We start from the raw sequence: 21,182 nt of genomic DNA, 5'->3' as shown, positions 1-21,182 counted from the left end.
TTACCTCTCTTTGGAATGCAAACAGATGTTCCCAGGTGCGTTAAGCAGGATTTGCTCAATGTTTCTATAAATCTTTTGTGTTCCTCATGGAACGAAGGGGCCATTTTGGCACTGAGTGGGTGACGTGGAAGCAAGGAGTCAATTGTGACCCTGGGGTCTCATGGAACCAAGGGGCCATGGTGACACAGCAGGGCCACGTGGATCCAGTGGTCCATTGTGACACAGTGGATCCAAGGAGACCATGGAGACACCGCCAGAACCTCATGGAACCAAGGAGTCCATAGTGGCCCAGCAGGGCTGCATGGAGCCAATGGTCCATGGTGACACTGCCCATCCAAGGAGCCCAGTTGGACACTGTGGAAGCTCATGGAGCGAGGTGGTCATTGTGACACTGAAGAACTTCATGACACCAAATATCCATGGGGACACAGCAGGGCATCATGGAACCCAGGAATCGCTTTTGGCAGTGTGGAAACTCCTGGAACCAGGGGCTGTTGTGGCACTGCAGAACCAACACAGCTGCTGCACCTTGTCCCCTGCCCTGCACAGCTCCTTGGGAGGCACGGCAAGAGCAGCACCTGGGAGTCTCGGGAATGCCCCTCTGGGATCCATGGCACACACTCCTTGGGCATGGAATTACAGTTCCCAGCCAGGAAAAGATGTTCCTGCTCTTGAAGGCAAAGCTCTTGTGAAAGAGTCAAAAGCCAAGTGGAGCAAGATCCTACAGTGACATTCACTGCCAGCCTTCCTAACTTCACCCATGGTGGTTGGAGTTCATGGATTGGGAATGAAATCAGGGCAGGGTCTTTGGTGGGAGCTGCCCTGGGTCAAAGGGGACACTGAGAGAGAAACAGAGCAGGCAAAGGAAGGCAGGAGAGAAAGGAGGACACAAATACAATCAACTGAGAAGGTGTCACTCTGAAAAGGAAAACAGAACTGACTGAAAATTAATGGGACAGGAAGCAATAATTTTGAATGTTTTATTTACTTTCAAAATATATCCCATACACCCAGCTGCACACAATCATGATCCTACGCCCTTTACATTTGGATCCCACTTCTTCCAATTTCCCTCCTACCCCATCTCACCCTGGAGGTTGTGGAATTGGGTATTTTGTCATGGGTTATAGTTTTTTGAGGCGGAAACAAGCCATTTTGATGTGGTATTGAGCTCTTTTGGGGTAAGATTGAGGTGTTTTCAGTGAGGCTGAGTCATTTTGAGGTGACAGATCAATCCATCTTGTCTTCAGGAGTGCAAAGATGTGGAGAACACAGCCTGAAATCCCCCAAGAACCCACAAATCCTTCAGAATATGTCCCCAGACTATAAATTTAATCTCAAATACCTGTTAAAGGGTTGGACTTTGGGAATATCTGAATAATTACTTTATTTTCAGTCCTATTTCAGGTGTTTTAATTGATAAAGACATATCTGAAGAACGTTAAGGCCAAACCAAAAAGATGACCAGTCAGGTGTCTTCCCAACATGGATCACAGGGAATGTGGGTCACCAGGCCTGTGCACAGCACGGGTCTTCCCATGAGGGATAAGGCTGGAGCAGTGTACAAAGCTCTTCATGCAGTTGGGGGACTCACCGGGCTTCCTTTACTAGTGCCTCCGTTGGTGTTTGGTCAAGTGAGAGCTCTGGGTGAAGCTCTTCCCACACCGGGGACACTCGTAGGGCCTCTCCCCAGTGTGGATGCACCGGTGCTTGACAAGGGAGGAGTTGTACTTGAAGCCCTTCCCGCAGTCGGGGCAGCGGAAGGGCCTCTCATCCATGTGAATCCGCTGATGGCAGAGGAGATTAGAGCTGGTCTTAAACTTTTTCTGACACTCAGGACACTCATAGGGCCTCTCCCCAGTGTGGATCATTTGGTGGATGATGAGGTTGGACCTCTGGCTGAAGCCCTTCCCACATTGCTCACACTTGTATGGCCTTTGCCCAGTGTGGATGATCTGGTGGCGGATCAAGTTGGATCTTGTGCTGTAGCTCATCCCACATTCCCCGCACTCATAGGGCCTCTCCCTGGTGTGGATGCACCGGTGGGTGACGAGGGTGGAGTTGCGCTTGAATCCCTTCCCACAGTCCGGGCAGCAGAAGGGCCTCTCATCCGTGTGAAACCGCTGGTGCAGGAGGAGAGTGGAGCTGGTGTGAAACCCTTTCTGACACTTGGGACACTCATAGGGCCTCTCCCCAGTGTGGATGCTCTGGTGGGTGACAAGGGCAGAGCTGCAGCTGAAGCCCTTCCCACACTCCCCACACTCGTAGGCCCATTCCCCAGTGTGGATCATCCGGTGGTGGATCAGGTTGTTGCTGTTCCTGAAGCTCTTCCCACACTCCAAGCACTTGTAGGGCTTCTCCCCATCATGATGCTGCTCAGGCACCACCAGCTCCGAGCTCTGGCTGAATCTCTGCCCACCTTCCCGGCACAGAGTGGGACTTTCCTCCTCAGAACACCCTGGGCTGGCCTTGCAGCCCCTCCTCCTGTGGCATCTCTGGGGTTTTTCCTCACTGTTGTATTCCTGCACCATGGAGCTGCTCAAAATGGCCTCTTCCAAGAGGTTCTGCTGCGGAGATTTATCCTCCCTGGTCTTTATCTTCTTCTCCTTGTCTGGGGGAGGAAGGACAAGGAGTAGGTGGGATTTACCTCCGTGCCAGATGGAATGGCAAGGAGATCCCCCACAGTGCGTCCCCAGCAGGAGGGCAACGGCAGTGGGGCTGTCCTGCAGCTGGGAGCCAGGCTGGGCTGGGAGATGGGGCAGGAGAGAGGGGGAAAGGGGCACTGACTTCCTCCTCACCTGCCTCGGTGTCCCAGGGCATCTTCCTTTTCCTTGCAACCTTCTCCTCCATCTGGCGAATGTTTGGGTATGGGAAATCCTGTTTTGGGAGGTAAACAAGGGATGAGCACAGTGAGTTTGTTACTGGTTGGAAGGCAAACCAGGGGGACAGTCTAAGCCAGAAGGACAATTGAATAAGATAATTAAGATCAAGGCAATGATGCAGAAACACTGGTTTAAACTCACAGAGTCAGGATATAACCTGACACCCCGCTGGTCAGGGTGGTGGTAGCAGTCTGATGAAATGGTGGCTGCAGTCCAGCTGGAGTGATGAACGTGATTCTGTCAAAGTGGCGATCCTGTAGAAGGGTCTGGTCTTCCTCTGAAGGTCCAGTGGTGGTTATGGAGCTCTTGTCCTCTGGGAATGCAGTAGGCAAGGTGATCGTGGTGTTGCAAGGGTGAGATTATATCCAGGCAGGAATGCTTGGTTCCTCCCCCTGGGCGGAGCATTCCACAATGGGATGATGTAATTTTGTCAGTCCTGCAGTGACACTCAATGGCCCATTAACAGAAGATGGCCCCTGGAGGGTGTTATCAGGGCTGAGCCATGGAAGAGATAAAGAACACTGCCCCACCTGTTGATAACAGTTTATGGAGATGGTGACTGAAAACACTTTTGGTTACATCTGACATTGTAACCGGAAACAGTGAGGCAATCCCTGCTCGGGGTGGGGGGTGAACACCACCCCCCTTACCCAAACTGGCTCAGGTGTAAAACCCCCACCCTGGGAAGGCCACACACACAGGGGACAATGTCACATTTGCCCTGCTTCAGAGGAGATCTCTGTCCATGTCACTCCCTTGCTTTCTCCCCTTTTCTCTTCCTTTCCATCTCTCTCTACCTCACATTTACTGGTCAGTAAAATTCACTTTGGATTTGGTGTTGTTAGCACCTTATTTGGGGCAGGGGCATCTCTCTAACAATTTTATTAACCAAACTGCAATATTACTTTGCACAGTGAGTTCAGGGCACTGTTGGCTGACCCCAAGTGTCTTTGACAACAGCCTGGTTCCCTCCTCTGCAGAGGTTCTGCTTCTTTCCGAAGGAACTCTTGGAAACTTCGATGCAGCTTCCTCTGAGCAACTTTTGGGAGAACTTATGAGGAAAGTGGAAGCTGTGGGTGGCCAGGGTAAAGAAAATATTTTGTTTTCCTGCTTTGAAAAGTCTGTTAAAATCACTGGAGGAAAGGGAACAAATGATACCAGCGATACTGACAAGGATCATTCACCCCAAGGTGAGAAACACAAGGCTACTGAAGTCCTACAAGAAGCCCAGCTCAAGTTATTCCGAAATAACTCCTGAATTCACAAGATTGGGGGGAGAATCATTATTTTCTTCATCCCTGTCACCTTTGTGACAGCCACACAGACTGTTCCCTTCCTTTTAATAATCTGTATTGGGACAAATTTCAATGTTTTGTTTTTTGGAACCTGCCAGCATCTGAGCTGGAGCTGTGCTGGAACTGATGAAATTTGGAATTACCACAGAATTGCTTCTGTTGTTGGTCTATTAATATTTGGGATTTGTTTGTGTTTCCATCAGAAGTGACTTGTGGGAAGAGCAAAACTTCCTCAAGGCATTTTATAGAGGGTTAAATTTGATTTCTGCTGAATTTGTTTTGTCCAGTGCTCAGGGGATGCTCAAGGGGTCTTGGGTTTTGGTTTGGCTCTAATTTTCTTCTGATTTGTCTTTATCACTTAAAAACACCTGAAAAATTACTAAAAAGAGTATTGACCAGAGATGTCAAAAGTCCCACCATTTAAGAGGTATTTGAGGTGGAATTTACAGTTTGGTAACATATTCTGGAGGATTTGTGGGTTCTTGGGGGTTATCTGGGAGTATTCTCCATATTTTTGCGCTCTAAAAGTCAAGGTGGATTTGTCTGTCACCCGAAAATGACTCAATCCCACCTCAAAATGGCTGGTTCCCACCTCACTCCCATGCCAAAATTACTCAATTCCTCAGCCTCCAGGATGAGATGGGGTTGGAAGGTGATTGGGAGAAGTGAGATCCAAATTTGAGGGTGTGGGATCAGGATAGTGTGGGGACGGGTGGGTGTCATTTATTTTGATAATAAATAAAACTTTCAGGATTACTGATTTCTGTCCCATTCATTTTCTGTCAGTTCTGGTTTGCTTTTCAGAGTGCTGCCTTCTCAGCTGATTGTGTTTGTGTCCTCCTGTCCCTGACTGAAAAGCAAGATGTGTTCTATTTGCCATCTGTATGGCAGTTGTCCTGTGTTAAGTGGGCAGTTTTTCCTTATCTCTTCCACGGTTAATCCTCCCTCAGGGGAGACATCTGCTGATAATGGGCTATTGAATGTCACTGCATGACTGATAAGAACTGTAACACCCCATTGTGAGATGTTCCACCCAGAGGGAGGAGCCAAGCATTCCTACCTGCATCTAGTCTTGAGATTCTGGCCCACCAACACAGCTTTCTCTGTGCTGGATTTCTCAGAGGAACAGCTGCCTCTTCCTCTTCAGAAGAAGACACCCATTCCTACAGGATCACTTCTCCAACAGAACCACACCTAACACTCCTGGAGGACTGCACCCACAGTTCCCATTGGACTCCAGCCAACACCCTGTCCAACAGGGAGTCACATTGTATTCTCACTCTGTCATTCTTGTTTTAGTTTACTGCATTGTTTATTTTATAGTTCTATTTTCTTCCCTAATAAAAAACTGTTATTCCTGCTCCCATATTTTTTTACCTGACAGGCCCCCTTAATTTCAAATTTATAACAATTCTGAAAGATTCTACATTTTTCCATTTCAGGGGAGGCTCCTGCCTTCCTTAGAAGACACCTGTCTTTCCAAACTAAAACACCTCCTTTCTCTCCTGCCTTCCTTTGCCTGCTCTGTTTCTCTCTCAGTGTCTCCTTTGACCCAGGGCAGCTCCCACCAAAGACCCTGTCCTGATTTCATTCCCAATCCATGAGCTACGACAACCATGGGTGAAGTTAGGAAGGCTGGCAGTGAAATGTCACTGTAGGATCCTGCTCTACTTGGCTTTTGGCTCTTTCATAAGAGCTTTTCCTTCAAGGGCAGGAACATCTTTTCCTGGCTGGGAACTGGAATTCCAGCCCCTGGAAGTGTGTGCCATGGATCCCAGAAGGGCATTCCCAAGGTTCCCAGGGTGCTGCTCCTGCTGTGCTTCCCAAGAAGCTGTGCAGGGCAGGGGACAAGGTGCAGCAGCTGTGTTGGTGCTGCAGTGCCACAACAGCCCCTGGTTCCAGGAGTTTCTGCACTGCCAACAGCGGTTCCTGGGTTCCATGATGCCCTGCTGTGTCCCCATGGATATTTGGTGTCATGAAGTTCTTCAGTGTCACAATTACTTACCTCGCTCCATGAGCTTCCACAGTATCCAAATGGCCTCCTTGGATGGGCAGTGTCACCATGGACCATTGGCTCCTTGCAGCCCTGCTGGGTCACCTTGGACTCCTTGGTTCCATGAGGTTCTGGGGGTGTCTCCATGGTCTCCTTGGATCCACTGTGTCACAATGGACCACTGGATCCATGTGGTCCTGCTATGTCACCATGGCCCTTTGGTTCCATGGGACCCCAGGGTCACAATTGACTCCTTGCTTCCATGTCATGCCCTCAGTGCCAAAATGGCCCCTTCGTTCCATGGGGAACACAAAAGATTTATAGAAACATTGAGCAAATCCTGCTCAACGCACCTGGGAACATCTGTTTGCATTCCAAAGAGAGGTTAAAGGTGAGGCTGGCACCAGCAGCTTCCATCTGCAACAGAGATCCAGGGAAAGGGCTGGGATAGAGAATTCAGCTGGGAGACTCAGAGAATTCTGCTTCCAGTGATCATTTCTGGTCACACTGTCCCTTGTAGAAAGGTGACACCACTCCAGGCAGCCTGTACTGAGCAGGTGGCTCCTGAGTGGGGTTTGTTGTTCAGGAAACCTGCTCAGGCTTTTCCATTCTTTCCTTCCCAACAGGAAAACTTCTCTTGGGTCTGTGTGCAGGCAGAGCCCTGAGGAGAGTAGGTGGGACATGGTGCAGTGGGCTGGGACATGGAGCTGCAGAGCTCAGGGATAAGGTTCCGCTGCAGGGCACAGGGATGTCAGTGCCAGGTGGGCAATGTCAGACATGGTGAGGCTGGGGGTGAGGAGCAGCTTGTCCAAACAGAGTCAGCCCTCAGGGGGCTCATTCTGGTACATGCCCAGACCTCCTCTGGAGAAGTTCAGTGTCAGGATCACCTGGGAAATGCTTCTATCAGCTCTTCTCCAAACTGGGAAATAAAAAAATACTCACTTGATTGAAGAAAAAAAAAATCATGATGTGTACTTTGAAATCTTCCTCCTTAACAGAACTGCAGACTGACTCCAATCAGCTGCACAAGGCCTGGAGCACTGAAGACGATTGAAGGAAGAAAAAGAGCCTCCAAGTGCTTTCTGTATTTTTATGATCCCCACAGTTGATTTGGGCCCCTGTCCAGGATCATGAGGCACTGAGAGAAGGCTGAAGAAGCTGCTCAAGGAGTCAGAAGCAAAACTCCAAGTCCCTTGGAGCATCACTGGGCCCCACTGAGGGCAGGGACTGCCAAAGGCTCCCCAGGGACTGGAGAGAGCAGATCCTTGAGGCCAGGATTGCAGGGAGCCCAAGGCTCAGAGCAGGGAACTGCAATGCTGAGCAAGGCCTGGGCTGGCTGGGGGAAGCAGAAAGGCCAAGCCCTGAGCCCAGCCTGGCACAGCAGGGCCTGTCCCTCACGGGTGGCTCAGGGCTGTTTGTGGGGCAGGGGGATGTGAGGGGCAGCAGGGACAAATGTCACAAACCTGTGTGACCCTGCAGATCCTCATGGAACCAAGGGGCCGATGTGACACTGTGGGAAGTTGTGGAACCAAGGGGATCATTGTGGCAGTGTTGGGGCCCATGGATCAAAGGGGCCATTGTGACATTGTGGGGCCTCATGGAAACAAGAGGCCATTGTGAGTCTGCAGGGCTGGAACACCCCAGAACACTGAAATGCTGGGGGTCACCAAAGGTTCTTTTACTTGAGTTTGGTGCACAGGAGGAACACCAACCAGATATTCTCACAATAGCGAGATGCAAAGAATATTCTTGGTAGGAAGGGACCCACGAGGATCATCAAGTCCAGGTCTTAAGCGAATTGCCCACACAGGGATTGAACCCACAGCCCCAGTGATACCAGCACCATGCTCCAACCAACAGAGCTAAGAGGCCAAAATAACACAAAATTTTTCTGGCAAAATATAGACAATCAAGGGACTTCGGCAAAGGGTTTAATACAACATCCACTTCAACATAAAACTCTTATCATAGCATTAACTTTATTAACTTAGTCGATTTAACCTAAAAACCTTTAATCCTTAATACGCTAAATTACCCAAAATAGTTCCAAGTAATTAGGATTAGAAAGAGGAGAAATAGAGAACATCAGAAAGACAGAAGATCTATAGAAAGACGCACAGAGGCACAAACTTCTCAGGTTCCAGTGTTGCCAACAGAGGAACCCCAGGAGAAGGCAGGATCCAGACCATGGGCTGGCCTTGTGCTCCGGCTTTTAACCCCCTGGGCCTCAATGGGCCCGCCCCTGGGGTGGGACTGCCAGGTGATTGCCCAATCAGAGTCAGGGTAGGCACCAGCTGCTGGTGTGTGATTGGTTGACAGCTCAGCCAATCAGCACTGCCCCTGCTGTGTGATTGACAGCTCTGCCAGGCCAGGCTGGGGGCGGGGCTCTGTCCCACCACAAACCAAGGCCTGACCCGGCCCCGGCCCCACACGGGCATTCCGAGCATCCCAAGGTGTCTCGGGACATGGATCTCATCCAGCCTCTGACAGCGACCACAGGGACACTGCAGAACCTCATGGAACTAAGGGTCAGTTGTGACAGTCCAGGTCCAAGGACACCACGGTGACACTGCAGAAATTCATGGAACCAAGGAGCCATGGTGACACCATGCTCCATCATGGAATCAAGAAGACCATTGTGGAACTCAGAGAGCCCAAGGTACCAAGGGTCCATGGTGACCTTGTGCAGCCCACAGTGTCACAGCGAGGGCACACGGAGCCGAGGGGCCATTGTGACACATCAGGGCTTTGTGGAACCATGAAGCCATTGTGATATTGCAAGGGCTCGTGGAAGCATAGGGCCATTGTGACACTGCAGGAGCAAGGGGAACATTGTGACACTCCAGGTCGTCATGGAACCAAGGAGACCATTGTGACACTGTGGGGTCCCACAGAACCAATGGAACATGGAACAGGTCTGGCTGCCTGGACCACCCAGGGGCCAATTCTCATCTGCCTATGAAACACTGGGACCATGTAGTTTTCTTTCTTATGGGAAAAAAACATTCACCTCAACTAGGCGCACATGGCCAAAATTGGGCATCTGACACCAGAATTCCCTATATCTAAGGATAGCTCCCAGAAAAAAGGTGCCAGGACTAACAAGTTTGGCTGGCCTTGTCTTCCTGAGAGTTGGCACTTATTTGCTTCAGAAACACGGGGGCTCTGTGCTTTCCTTCCTAATAAAATGGCCAAAATTGAGATTCCACCTCCAAAATGCCATATGTCCAAGGATAGCCCCTAAACAAAAGGGGCCAGGAAAGCCAGATCTGGCTGGCTTGGCCTAAGGCAACCTCTCGTCTTCTTCCAGAACACTTGGACTTCACGCTTCTCTTACCCATGGAATAAAAACCCATCCATCTTGACCAGGCGCCCATGGCCAAAACTGGGATTCCACCTCCAAAACTACATACCGCCAAGGACTGCTCCCAAGCGAAATGCCAGGAAAGACAAGTCTGGCCTTTGGATCTTTGGGCACTGCCTCTCACCTGCCTCGAAACACTGGGGCTTGCTGCTTCCCTTCATATTGAAATTAACTGTTCTTATGTATGAAGAAATGACCAAAAATGGAATTCAACCTCAGAAATTCCCTATATCCAAGGGTTGCTTTCAGACAAAAGCTACCAGGACAGAGAGGTCTGGCTGCCTTAGGCCTTTGATGGCCGCCTTTCATCTGCCCCTCAAACACTGGTGTTCTGTGCTTTTCTTACCATGCAAAGAACAGACCTTCTCCTCCGGGTGCCCATGTCTGAAACTAGGATGCCACCTCTAAATATCCCTATATTCAAGGGTTGCTCCCAGACAAAATCTGCCAGTACCATCAAGTCTGGCTGGCCTTGGCCTCTGGTGGCTGCCCCTGCCACACTGGGGCTTGGTTCTTTCCTTCCCATGGAGATCACTGTGACACTGTGGGCACCTCATGGAACCAAGGGGATCATTGTGGCACCACTGGAGCCCATGGAACCAAGGGGCCATGGTGACACCGCGGGGCTTCATGGACCCAGAGACCATTATGACTCTGTGGGGCCTGATGGAACCATGGAGACCATTCCGGCCCTTCAGGGCCTGGTGTCACCAAGGGGGCATTTTGACACCTCAGGGCCTCCTGGAAGCAAGGGACCATTGGGACACTGTGGGGCCCCATGGGATAGGACAACATGGACCAGGTCTGGCTGGCTTGGCCTGCCATGGGCCACCTGACCGGTCTAGCTGATCTTGGAAGGTCAAGGCCTGCCCCTCATCAGCTCCTGGAGCACTGGGGCTCAGTGCTCTTCTCTGTATGGAAATAACCGTCTGCTATTTCAGATGTCCATTGCCAAAATTGGTACCCTCCCTAAAAAATTTCCTATTTGTAAGGGTATCTCTTAGAACACAATCAGGCAGCTCTGGATGGCCTTTGCCTCTGGTGGTCAACTCTCATCCACCCCTAAAACAGTGACACTCTGTTTCTTCATTCATGTGGAAAAGAACTGGTCTTCATGTCCAGGGACCATGGCCAAAACAAGACTTAGCCACCAAGCTCAGCCGGGCTCACGGAACCATCTGCAGCCCCGGGAGATATTGACTCTGACAGTGCTGCCATCCTCCCTCCCGTGAGAGAAAAGGACACAGGGCAGGCACACAGAGGAGCAACATGGACACACCGAGGGCAGGGAAGAGGAAGTTGAGTCCCAGATGGGAGGGATGAGGAGATGCCTTGATCTTGGGGCTGAAATCCTCTGCTAAAGCTGTGGAGAAGGATGTCATTGATATATCAGACTCTCTTTTTGGATATAAGGCATTGAAAACTATGGGGAGATGACTTGCTCAGCAAAGGCCGCCATGCTAAAGTAAGCAAATGTTGCAGTAGCTGTGATCCCACGAGAAGTTTGAACAGAGAAAGAGAGCACAGTGATGAGACCCTGTGCCCTCAGGGAGAGAAGAAGACCTCTGTTCCCAGAGATGAAGATGATTTTAGAAATAGAAGGAGAGAACTTTTGCTTTTAACAGCTCTTCTTTAAACTAATACCCCATAAACTGACATGGCCCATAAACACAGCTGTGAGAAAGCCTGTGAGAAAATTGGAGGGACTTCACAATTGCAGATTTTTCTGAGCAGCTGCTATTTGTGGAAGCTAAAAGCCATGCGATAACTGTTTTCTTGTGGAGATGCCTCCATAACATAAACAAGAGGAACTTCTCTCCCTAAGTGAACAGAAGAAAGACAATTCTAGAGATGGTAAACTGACTGAAAATATTTGGTTTTTTCTCTTTACATTTTCAGGTTGTCAGGAGAGAGGAAGTGTTCTGAAAGTTTTGTTCTGGTCCTTAATGCTCCTTCTTTTATTTACTGTTAGTAAACTTTTCTTTTTACACTAAAAGTTTGACCTTTGCCTTTCTCCTAATCCTACCTCACAGCAGGAATTGAGTAAGTATATTCTAGTGTGTGCACTGATAATTAGCCAACACTGAACCCACTACACTAGTCGATGCATTAGCCAAGAAATCTCAAATTGGTGAAGCAAAACCAGTAAAGGAATGTTCATGATGAACTACATTACAACAGTGGCAAATCAAGGCAGAAGCATGGTTTGTCAGGACTTGCTTGGTACTAATGAGCCCCGTGGTGCACTTGGAGCTGAGCCTTGGAACCTCAGGGCCTGAGAGGAGATTGCAAAAAACCTTCCAGAAGTTAAAATCAAGAGGAAAAACCCAAAGTGTCACGAGGTACTAATGGGACTTACTTAGGTCCATCCCCAACACAGGCTCCTCATGGACTCCTTGGAGGAGAGAACTGGAGGCCAGGATGGCACAAAAACTTCTCAGTCTGGAAATGAAAATTCCAAAGTAGCTTACAAAAGTTAAGTATCTCAAAGCATTAAAGAGCTCCTCTGAGTGTCAGTGCCAAGCTCTCAAGGGACTCCTTAAAGCAGATTATTGGGGCCATGATTGCACAAACCTCCCAGAGAGTCTGTATCAAAAGGGAAACACCAAGTACCTTAAAAGAACTGAAGTACCTTGAAGAATTAATGAGTGTTGTTCCTGACAAAGCCTCTCCAGGGACTAATTACAGCAGATAATTGGAGGCCAGGATTGCACAAAGCTCTCAGAGACTCCAAGGCAAAAGGAAAAGCCAAAGTCCTTTGAAAAGCCTGCAGTCCCTGGGAGCATGAAGGAGCCCCCGGGGACATTCCTGACCAGGGCTCCCCAGGGACTCCTTCCAGCAGAACCTTGAGGCCACTGGGATGTGGGCTAGGGGGGGATGCTGAGGGCAGGACCAGGGGCTGACAGTGCCCAGCCTGGCTGGGGCTGTGCCAGGAGGCCCCAGGGCCTCAGGACAAGGTGTCTCCTCACAGTCCTTGGTGGCACAGACCCTGCTGTGCCCCAGGGCACCAAGACTTGGCTTCTCTTTGTCCCCACCTGGCATCAGTGCCTCCAGTTCTCTGCTCTGCCTGGGGCCTGGGGACACTTTCTCAGTCGTGTCCCTCAGTGGGACCCATTAAAAGTCCAAGAAACTTTGGAGTTGGATTCTGACTTGGAGTTCTGGAGAGGTTTCTGCAGCTCCCTCTCAGGGCCTGATGTTCAGGGCCTGAGCATAAAGCCCCAGAGGGTCATTAAAGTCCTTGTGCTGTGTCTGTGCTGCTGAGCTGGGCTGGGCTCCTGGCACAGAGGGAGATCCTGGTAACCAAGCAGAGCTTCAAAAGCACATTTCTCTTGCTGAGCAGCTCTTCTCCCAGCCCAGCAGGGCTGGGGCACTGCCTGCAACCAGCCCAGGCACAGCACAGAGGCACAGAGAGCTTCAATCAGTCAGGGCTGGGAAGAGGCTGAGAAGTGCCTGGGGCAGAATCACTGCCAGCCCTTGGCACAGGAACCTCTGGCTGCAGGACAATGCAGCTGCAGCTCCTGGAGAGATCTCCTAAAGCTGGAACATCCCAGTGCCCACAGACCCTGTGAGTGCATTCTCTGCTCATCTCCTGTGCAGAGCAGCCAGGGGTGCCCAGGGCTGTCCTGCAGAGCAGGGTCCTGCAGCCCAGGGCGCTGTGCTGGGCCAGGGACTCTGCTGCCTGCCAGGGACAGCTCTCAGCCGGTCCTGGAGCTGCTCCCAGCGCTGGCCAGGAGCTGTGGGGGGAAGGAGCCACCCTGAGCAGGGCAGGTGCTGCTGCTGAGAGGGGCTGGCTGGGGCAGGGCTGCTCCCAGCTCCAGACCAGCCTGGGCACAGCTCTGGAGGACACTTCCCAAAGAAGGTAAGCCTGGGATCGCTGTAAAGATCAGGAGCTTTCCTGAGAGTATTTTCTATTTCCTGCTTGGTGCAGGATGGGATGTTGGAGTGGTGACATAAAGATTTTTGCTTTTTATACTTTTTTCATATACTGTAGCTCTGTAAGTTACTATTTTATAATTATAAAACTATAATCCTTACTTAGCTTCATTAAACTCTTAATTAGCTTTATCAAACTACTATTATGTACTTATGTAACTGTAATCTTTGCTGACACTAGTATGTTTCCTACTTTTCTCTTAGATTTTAGTACAATAAATTGACTGTCTAAATACATTCCTGAAATACTGTATAGTCTTATTATCAGGAAGAGTGTCTACAAGCAGAATATTTTGGTATTTGACCACAATGTGAACAGTCATAACTAAAACTGGGGCAAAGAAGTCCTCGGACTTACCGGAATGTGTTGATCCAGGGGTGTGGAATTGGGGCAACTGAATCTCCTACTGGACGTTGCTGTTAAATATCCTAATTAATTAACCTTAATGAACTTTTGAAATCAGGGGCTGGGTGTTCCTCATCCTCACTGGGACACCTGGAAACTTCCAATAAAGGTATGGTTTTTACTTTACTGTTCTAACACTGTTGCAAGGGTTCTTTTTTTGTCTTTTGATTATAGGCAGCAGGGGGTTGAGAGAAGCAGAACAGAAATTGTAATCCCAGAATCACAGAACATTCTGAGTTGAAAGGGACACACAGGATCATCAAAGGAATGTTTGAACATTTACAGAGACTCAAGAACTGTGACTTTGGGTGGTCAGTGTCTCTGCTGGGAGCCTCCCAAAGGGCCTTCAGCCACTCCTCAGCCCTGGGCAGCAGCAGCATCACCTCTGCAGGGCCCAGCAGGGCTCTCCTGAGCTGCCCTTGCCCAGCTGCACACAGAGCCTGCCCCAGCCAGGGCCCTGCACACAGGCAGGTTTCTGTAGGGCCGGGCCGAGAGCACACAGGGTGGGATGGGCTCTGTGAGCGCTGGCAGGGACAAGGCACCTCTCAGGAGGGGATGTCCAGGCCAGGGAGATGCTCAGGGAAGCAGAGGGGGCTGAACAGAGCAGTGCTGGGGGAACAAGCCCATCCAGCCCCTCAGCTTCCCTCAGCCACAGGGAATCCTTTGCCTCTCACATCTGTCAGTGCCAAACTCTGAGTGCAGCAGGAATGCTGGGGATTTCTGACCTCAGAGAGCCAGCAATTGTGAGTGGGTAGGAACACAGTTCCTAAAACCATCTCCTTCCATCCTTTTGACCTGGGAGTGCAGATGGTAGCAAGCCTTTCTGCAGTAGGAGTGATTCCCCTGAAAAATCCTGAATATCCACCCTTGTCCCTCTGCCAAATGGCCACAAACCGAGGGCAGCAGAGCAGGGATGGCTCCTTGAGAGCCCCCACACACAGCCCTGACTGCTCCTGGCACACTCAGCCAGCACAACTGGAGCTCAGGCAGGGACCTGGGTGAAGGTTTTCCCAGAGCAGGAACAAGGGTGGGTGAGTCCCAGGAGGACAGGCTGCAGGGAATGGCCCAGGTTTGGCTCCAAGCAGCCTCTCCTAACTTGTCCCTGTCCTTTCTCCCTGAACAGGTGCCCATGTGCAGCCAGAGCAAATGTCCAACAGCAGCTCCATCAGCCACTTCCTCCCGCTGGCACTGGCAGACACACGGCAGCTGCAGCTCCTGCACTTCTGCCTCTTCCTGGGCATCTCCCTGGCTGCCCTCCTGGGCAACAGCCTCATCATCAGCGCCGTAGCCTGCGGCCACCACCTGCACACGCCCATGTTCTTCTTCCTGCTCAACCTGGCCCTCAGCGACCTGGGCTCCATCTGCACCACTGTCCCCAAAGCCATGCACAATTCCCTCTGGAACATCAGGAACATCTCCTACTCAGGATGTGCTGCACAAGTTTTTTTTTTTCTTTTCCGTGCTGCAACAGAATATTTCCTCCTGACCATCATGTGCTATGACCGCTACGTGTCCATCTGCAAACCCCTGCACTACGGGACCCTCCTGGGCAGCAGAGCTTGTGCCCACATGGCAGCAGCTGCCTGGGCCAGTGCCTTTCTCTATTCACTGCTGCACACAGCCAATACATTTTCCCTGCCCCTGTGCTATGGCAATGCCCTGGGCCAGTTCTTCTGTGAAATCCCACAGATCCTCAAGCTCTCCTGCTCCAATTCCCACCTCAGGGAACTTGGGCTTCTTGTGGTTACTAGCAGTTTATCATTTTGTTCTTTTGTGTTCAATGTTTTCTCCTATGTACAGATCGTCAGGGCTGTGCTGAGGATCCCTTCTGAGCAGGGACGGCACAAAGCCTTTTCCACCTGCCTCCCTCACCTGGCTGTAGTCTCTCTCTTTGTCAGCACTGCAGAATTTGCTCACCTGAAGCCCTCCTCGATGTCCTCCCCATCCCTGGATCTGGCCCTGTCAGTTCTGCGCAATGAAATCCTGCTCAGCATGGGCAACTGAGCCCTTGAAGGACTTAGTGTCAGGTTAAGACTTGCTTTCCCTCCCAAAGCCTTCACTTGTCAGCCTTGGGCAGGGGATTCATCCTCCCTCCCTCCTCCTTCCCACAGAGCTGCTCGGAACCACTCTGTGGGCACTTTTCATTCTCTGTGTCTGTCCTCAAGTGCAGTGCCAACCTGGGTCAGTCCTGGCTCTGTCCTGAGCTCCCAGGAGCTCACAGGCTGAGATGGCAACGCTCAGCCACACCAGGGCCCTGCCCCTGCCAGCAGCACCCCCACAAGCAGCAGCAGCAGCAGCAGCTGCAGTCGCCTCTCAGCTGTTGGTGCCCCTGCACTGCAGCCCCTCCCGCTGGCACCAACGTTCCCTCGTGGCCTTGGCGACAGTCCTGAATCTATCCATGGGGTCACAGAGCCATGGAATCCCAGAGTTCCAGGTTCCTGGAATTCTAAAGTCATTGAATCTTAAGAACCACACACAGAGGAGGAGGAGGAGGAGGAGGAGGAGGAGGAGAGGGAGGAGGAAGAGGAGGAGGACGAGGACGAGGGGTAGAAGGATGAGGATGAGGAAAAGGACGAAGATGCAGAGGACAAGTAGGATGAGGAGAGGAGGAAAAGGAAGATGAACAGGAGGAGAAGGAGGACAAGGTGGAGAATAAAGAGGAGGAGGACAAGGATGAGGAGGACCAGGATGAGAAGGACGAGGAGGATGAGGATGAGCAGGATGCGGAGGACGACAGGAGGAAGAGGAGGAGGATGAGGAGGAGGATGAGGAGGAGGAGGAGGAGGACGAGGACGAGGACGAGGACGAGGACGAGGAAAAGGACGAGGAACAGGACGAGGAGGAGGACGAGGAAAAGGAGGACGAGGAGAAGGAGGAAGAGGAGGAGGAGGAGGAGGAGGACGAGGAGGAGGAGGAGGACGAGGAGGAGGAGGAGGACGAGGATGACGAGGAGGAGGATGAGGAGGAGGAAGATGAGGAGGACGAGGATGAGGAGCACGAGGAGGACAAGGAGGAGGAGGACGAGGAAGGGGAGGACGAGGAGGACGAGGCGGATGAGGAGGATGAAGTGGACGAGGAGGAGGATGAGGAGGACGAGGAGGAGGATGAGGAGGAGGAGGAGGAGGACGATGACGACTACGACGATGACAAAGAGGAGGTGGAAGATGAGGAGGAGGAATAGGAGGAGGAAGAGAGATAACAGGGACAAGTTGAATGATGATGAGGAGGAGGAGAACGAGGAGGAAGAGGAGAATGAGGATGAGGAAGAGGAGGAGGAGGAGGAGGACAATGACAAGGAGGATGAGAAGGGGGAGAAGAAAGAGGAGGAGCAGGAGGAGGAAGAGGAGGAGGAGGAGGACGACAAGGACTAGGGCAAGCACAAGGAAGATGAGGAGGAGGAGGAGGACAAGGAAGAGGAGGAGGCAGAGAAGCGTGCAGAGTAGGAATAGGAGGAGGAAGAGAGAGGACAAGGACAAGGAGGATGATGAGGATGCGGATGAGGAGGACAACGAGGAGGAGGAGAAGGAGAAGAAGGATGAGGACGAGGACGAGGAGGAGAAGGATGAAGATGAGGAAAAGGAGGAAGATGCAGAGGACAAGGAGGACGAGGAGGACGTGGAGGAGGACGAGGAGGAGGAGGATGAGGACGAGGACGAGGGGGAGAAGGATGAGGATGAGGAAAAGGACGAAGATGCAGAGGACACGTAGGACGAGGAGGAGGAGGAAAAGGAAGATGAACAGGAGGAGAAGGAGGACAAGGTGGAGAATAAAGAGGAGGAGGACAAGGATGAGGAGGACCAGGATGAGAAGGACGAGGAGGATGAGGATGAGCAGGATGCGGAAGACGAGGAGGAGGAAGAGGAGGAGGATGAGGAGGAGGAGAATGAGGAGAATGTGGATGAGGAGGATAATGAGGAGGATGAGGAGGATAAGGATGCGGAGGATAAGGAGGAGGAGGATGAGGAGGAGGACAAGGATGAGGAAAAGGACGAGGATGAGGAGGATAAGGAGGACGAGGAGGACCAGGTAGACAAGGAGGAGGAGGATGAGGAAGACGAGGAGGAGGAGGAGGAATAGCAGGATAAAGAGGACGAGGAGGAGGACGAGGAGGAGGATGAGGAGGAGGACGAGGAGGACGACGAGGAGGAGGATGAGGACGAGGACGAGTAGGAGGACGAGGAGGAGGACGAGGAGGAGGAGGACGAGGAGGAGGAGGACGAGGAGGAGGACGAGGAGGAGGACGAGGAGGAGAAGGAGAAGGAGGACGACGACGACGACGAGGACGACGACGACGACCAAGAGGAGGTGGAAGATGAGGAGGAGGAATAGGCGGAGGAAGAGAGGGAACGAGGACAAGGAGGATGATGAGGAGGAGGAGGTGAACGAGGCGGAAGAGGAGAATGAGGATGAGGAGGATGACGAGGAGGAGGATAATGGCAAGGAGGATGAGCAGGGGGAGGAGAAAGAGGAGGAGCAGGAGGAGGAAGAGGAGGAGGAGGAGGACGACAAGGACTAGGGCAAGCACAAGGAAGATGAGGAGGAGGAGGAGGACATGGAAGAGGAGGAGGCAGAGAAGCATGAAGAGGAGGAATAGGAGGAGGAAGAGAGAGCACAAGGACAAGGAGGATGATGAGGATGAGGAGGAGGAGGAGAGCGAGGAGGAGGAGGAGGGGGAGGAGGAGAAGGAAGATGAACAGGAGGAGGAGGAGGACAAGGATGAGAATAAAGAGGAGGAGGACAAGGATGAGGAGGACCAGGATGAGAAGGATGAGGAGAATGAGGATGAGCAGGATGGGGAGGATGAGGAGGAGGAAGAGGAGGAAGATGAGGAGGAGGAGAAGGAGGAGAAGGAGGATGAGGAGGACAATGAGGAGGATGAGGAGGATAAGGATGCGGAGGATAAGGAGGAGGAGGATGAGGAGGAAGGCATGGATGAGGAAAAGGATGAGGATGAGGAAGACAAGGAGGACGAGGAGGATAAGGCGGACAAGGAGGAGGAGGACGAGGAAGACGAGGATGAGGAGGAGGAGGAGGAATATGAGGATAAAGAGGATGAGAATGAGGACGTGGAGTTGGACAAGGAGGAGGACGAGGAGGAGGAGGAGGAGGATGAGGAGGAGGAGGAGGACGAGGAGGAGGACGAGGAGGAGGACGATGACGACGACGAAGAGGAGGTGGAAGATGAGGATGAGGAATAGGAGGAAGAAGAGGGAGAACGAGGACAAGGAGGATGATGAGGAGGAGGAGGAGAACGAGGAGGAAGAGGAGAATGAGGATGAGCAGGAGGAGGAGGAGGACAATGACAAAGAAGATGAGGATGGGGAGGAGAAAGAGGAACAGCAGGAAGAGGAAGAGGAGGGGGAGGAGGACGACAAGGACTAGGGCAAGTACAAGGAAGATGAGGAGGAGGAGGACAAGGAAGAGGAGGAGGCAGAGAAGCATGAAGAGGAGGAATAGGAGGAGGAAGAGAGAGGACAAGGACAAGGAGGATGATGAGGATGAGGATGAGGAGGACAACGAGGAGGAGGAGGAGAAGAAGGATGAGGACGAGGATGAGGAGGAGAAGGATGAGGATGAGGAAAAGGATGAAGATGCAGAGGAGAAGGAGGAGGAGGAGGACAAGGATGAGGAGGAGGAGAAGGAAGATGAACAGGAGGAGGCAGAGGACAAGGAGGAGAATAAAGAGGAGGAGGACAAGGATGAGGAGGACCAGGAGAAGAGGGATGAGGAGGATGAGGAGGAAGAGGAGGAGGAGGAAGAGGAGGAGGAGGAGGAGGAGGAGGAGGAGGAGGAGGAGGAGGAGGAAAATGAGGAGGAGGAGGAGGACGACGAGGAGGAGGAGGAGGACGAGAACGAGAAGGACGAGGAGGACAAGGAGGAGGACGAGGAGGAGTAGGAGGACGAGGACGAGGAGGACGAGGAGGACAAGGAGGAGGACGAGGAGGAGGAGGAGGACGAGCACGAGGAGGACGAGGAGGACGAGGAGGACGAGGAGGAGGAGGAGGACGACGACGACTACGATGACGACGACGAAGAGGAGGTTGAACATGAGGAGGAGGAATAGGAGGAGGAAGATAGAGAACAAGGACGAGGATGATGAGGAGGAAGAGGAGAACGAGATGGAAGAGGAGAATGAGGATAAGGAGGAGGAGGAGGAGGAGGAGGAGGACAATGACAAAGAGGATGAGGATGGGGAGGAGAAAGAGGAGGAGCAGGAGGAGGAGGAGGAGGAGGAGAACGACAAGGACTAGGGCAAGCACAAGGAAGATGAGGAGGAGGAGGAGGACAAGTAAGAGGAGGTAGCAGAGAAGCAGGAAGGGAAATTTTTTTAGTATTGTACAGGGGGGTTTTAGCACATGTACAGGGGGGTTTTCACTTTGTACATGGGGTTCAGGAGTTCTAAGATGGAGGAAAGTGGGCTGATCCTGTTCTTCCTCCTTCTTCTTCCTTACCTCCATGTTCTTGGTGATGTTGGCACTCACAGATTGGTTTAGAGTAGAAAAACACTTGGTAACGTAGGTAGTAGGTATTGGGGAATAATTGTAAACATGTTATACGTAATATATCATATAAAAGATAGCAGCAGCCCTGGGCGGGGGGAGAGACAAAGAAGACAGCAGATAGAGAGGATGTCAGGGTGTGTGTGCCTCTACCCAGGCCGCTGATCAAATAGCTGCAGTCCAAGGACATAATCTATTAGATAACTAGCAATAAACTGCCTTGAGACAGAACAGCTAAGCCTGCAGAGTTTTTCTTTGGAAGCACGGGTTGGAGGAGGAATTTCACCACCACATGAGGCCCCAAAGCAAGGCCGGTGTACTCACAGAATAGGAGGAGGAAGAGAGAGGACAAGGACAAGGAGGATGATGAGGATGAGGAGGAGGAGGACAGCGAGGAGGAGGAGGAGGAGAAGAAGGATGAGGATGAGGACGAGGAGGAGAAGGATGAGGATGAGGAAAAGGATGAAGATGCAGAGGACAAGGAGGACGAGGAGGAGGAGGAGGAGGAGGAGAAGCAAGATGAACAGGAGGAGGAGGAGGACAAGGAGGAGAATAAAGAGGAAGAGGACAAGGATGAGGAGGACCAGGAGAAGAAGGATGAGGAGGATGAGGATGAGCAGGATGGGGAGGATGAGCAGGAGGAAGAGGAGGAAGATGATGAGGAGGAGAAGGAGGAGAATGAGGATGAGGAGGACAATGAGGAGGATGAGGAGGATAAGGATGCAGAGGATAAGGAGGAGGAGGAGGAGGACGAGGACAAGGAGGAGGACGAGGACGAGGACGAGGAGGACGAGGAGGACGAGGAGGAC

The 21,182-nt window shown here is 51.7% G+C and overlaps 1 protein-coding gene across 1 annotated transcript in view; it reads right to left on the bottom strand.

Annotated features, from left to right (window-relative positions):
• LOC144247940 (uncharacterized) overlaps positions 1-21,182 on the bottom strand; it is a gene marked incomplete at its 5' end in the record, with an annotated part of 684,260 nt that overhangs the window by 521,322 nt on the left and 141,756 nt on the right. The window contains 1 exon segment of the mRNA XM_077789686.1: positions 1,609-2,243. Within this exon segment, the coding sequence (XP_077645812.1) occupies positions 1,609-2,243 (635 nt within the window).

The sequence above is a fragment of the Lonchura striata genome, chromosome 36 (assembly GCF_046129695.1).
Source record: "Lonchura striata isolate bLonStr1 chromosome 36, bLonStr1.mat, whole genome shotgun sequence".
Classification (NCBI taxonomy): domain Eukaryota; kingdom Metazoa; phylum Chordata; class Aves; order Passeriformes; family Estrildidae; genus Lonchura; species Lonchura striata.
The sequence above is the reverse complement of the archived record's forward strand: the minus strand, read 5'-3'. Positions and strand labels throughout refer to the sequence as shown.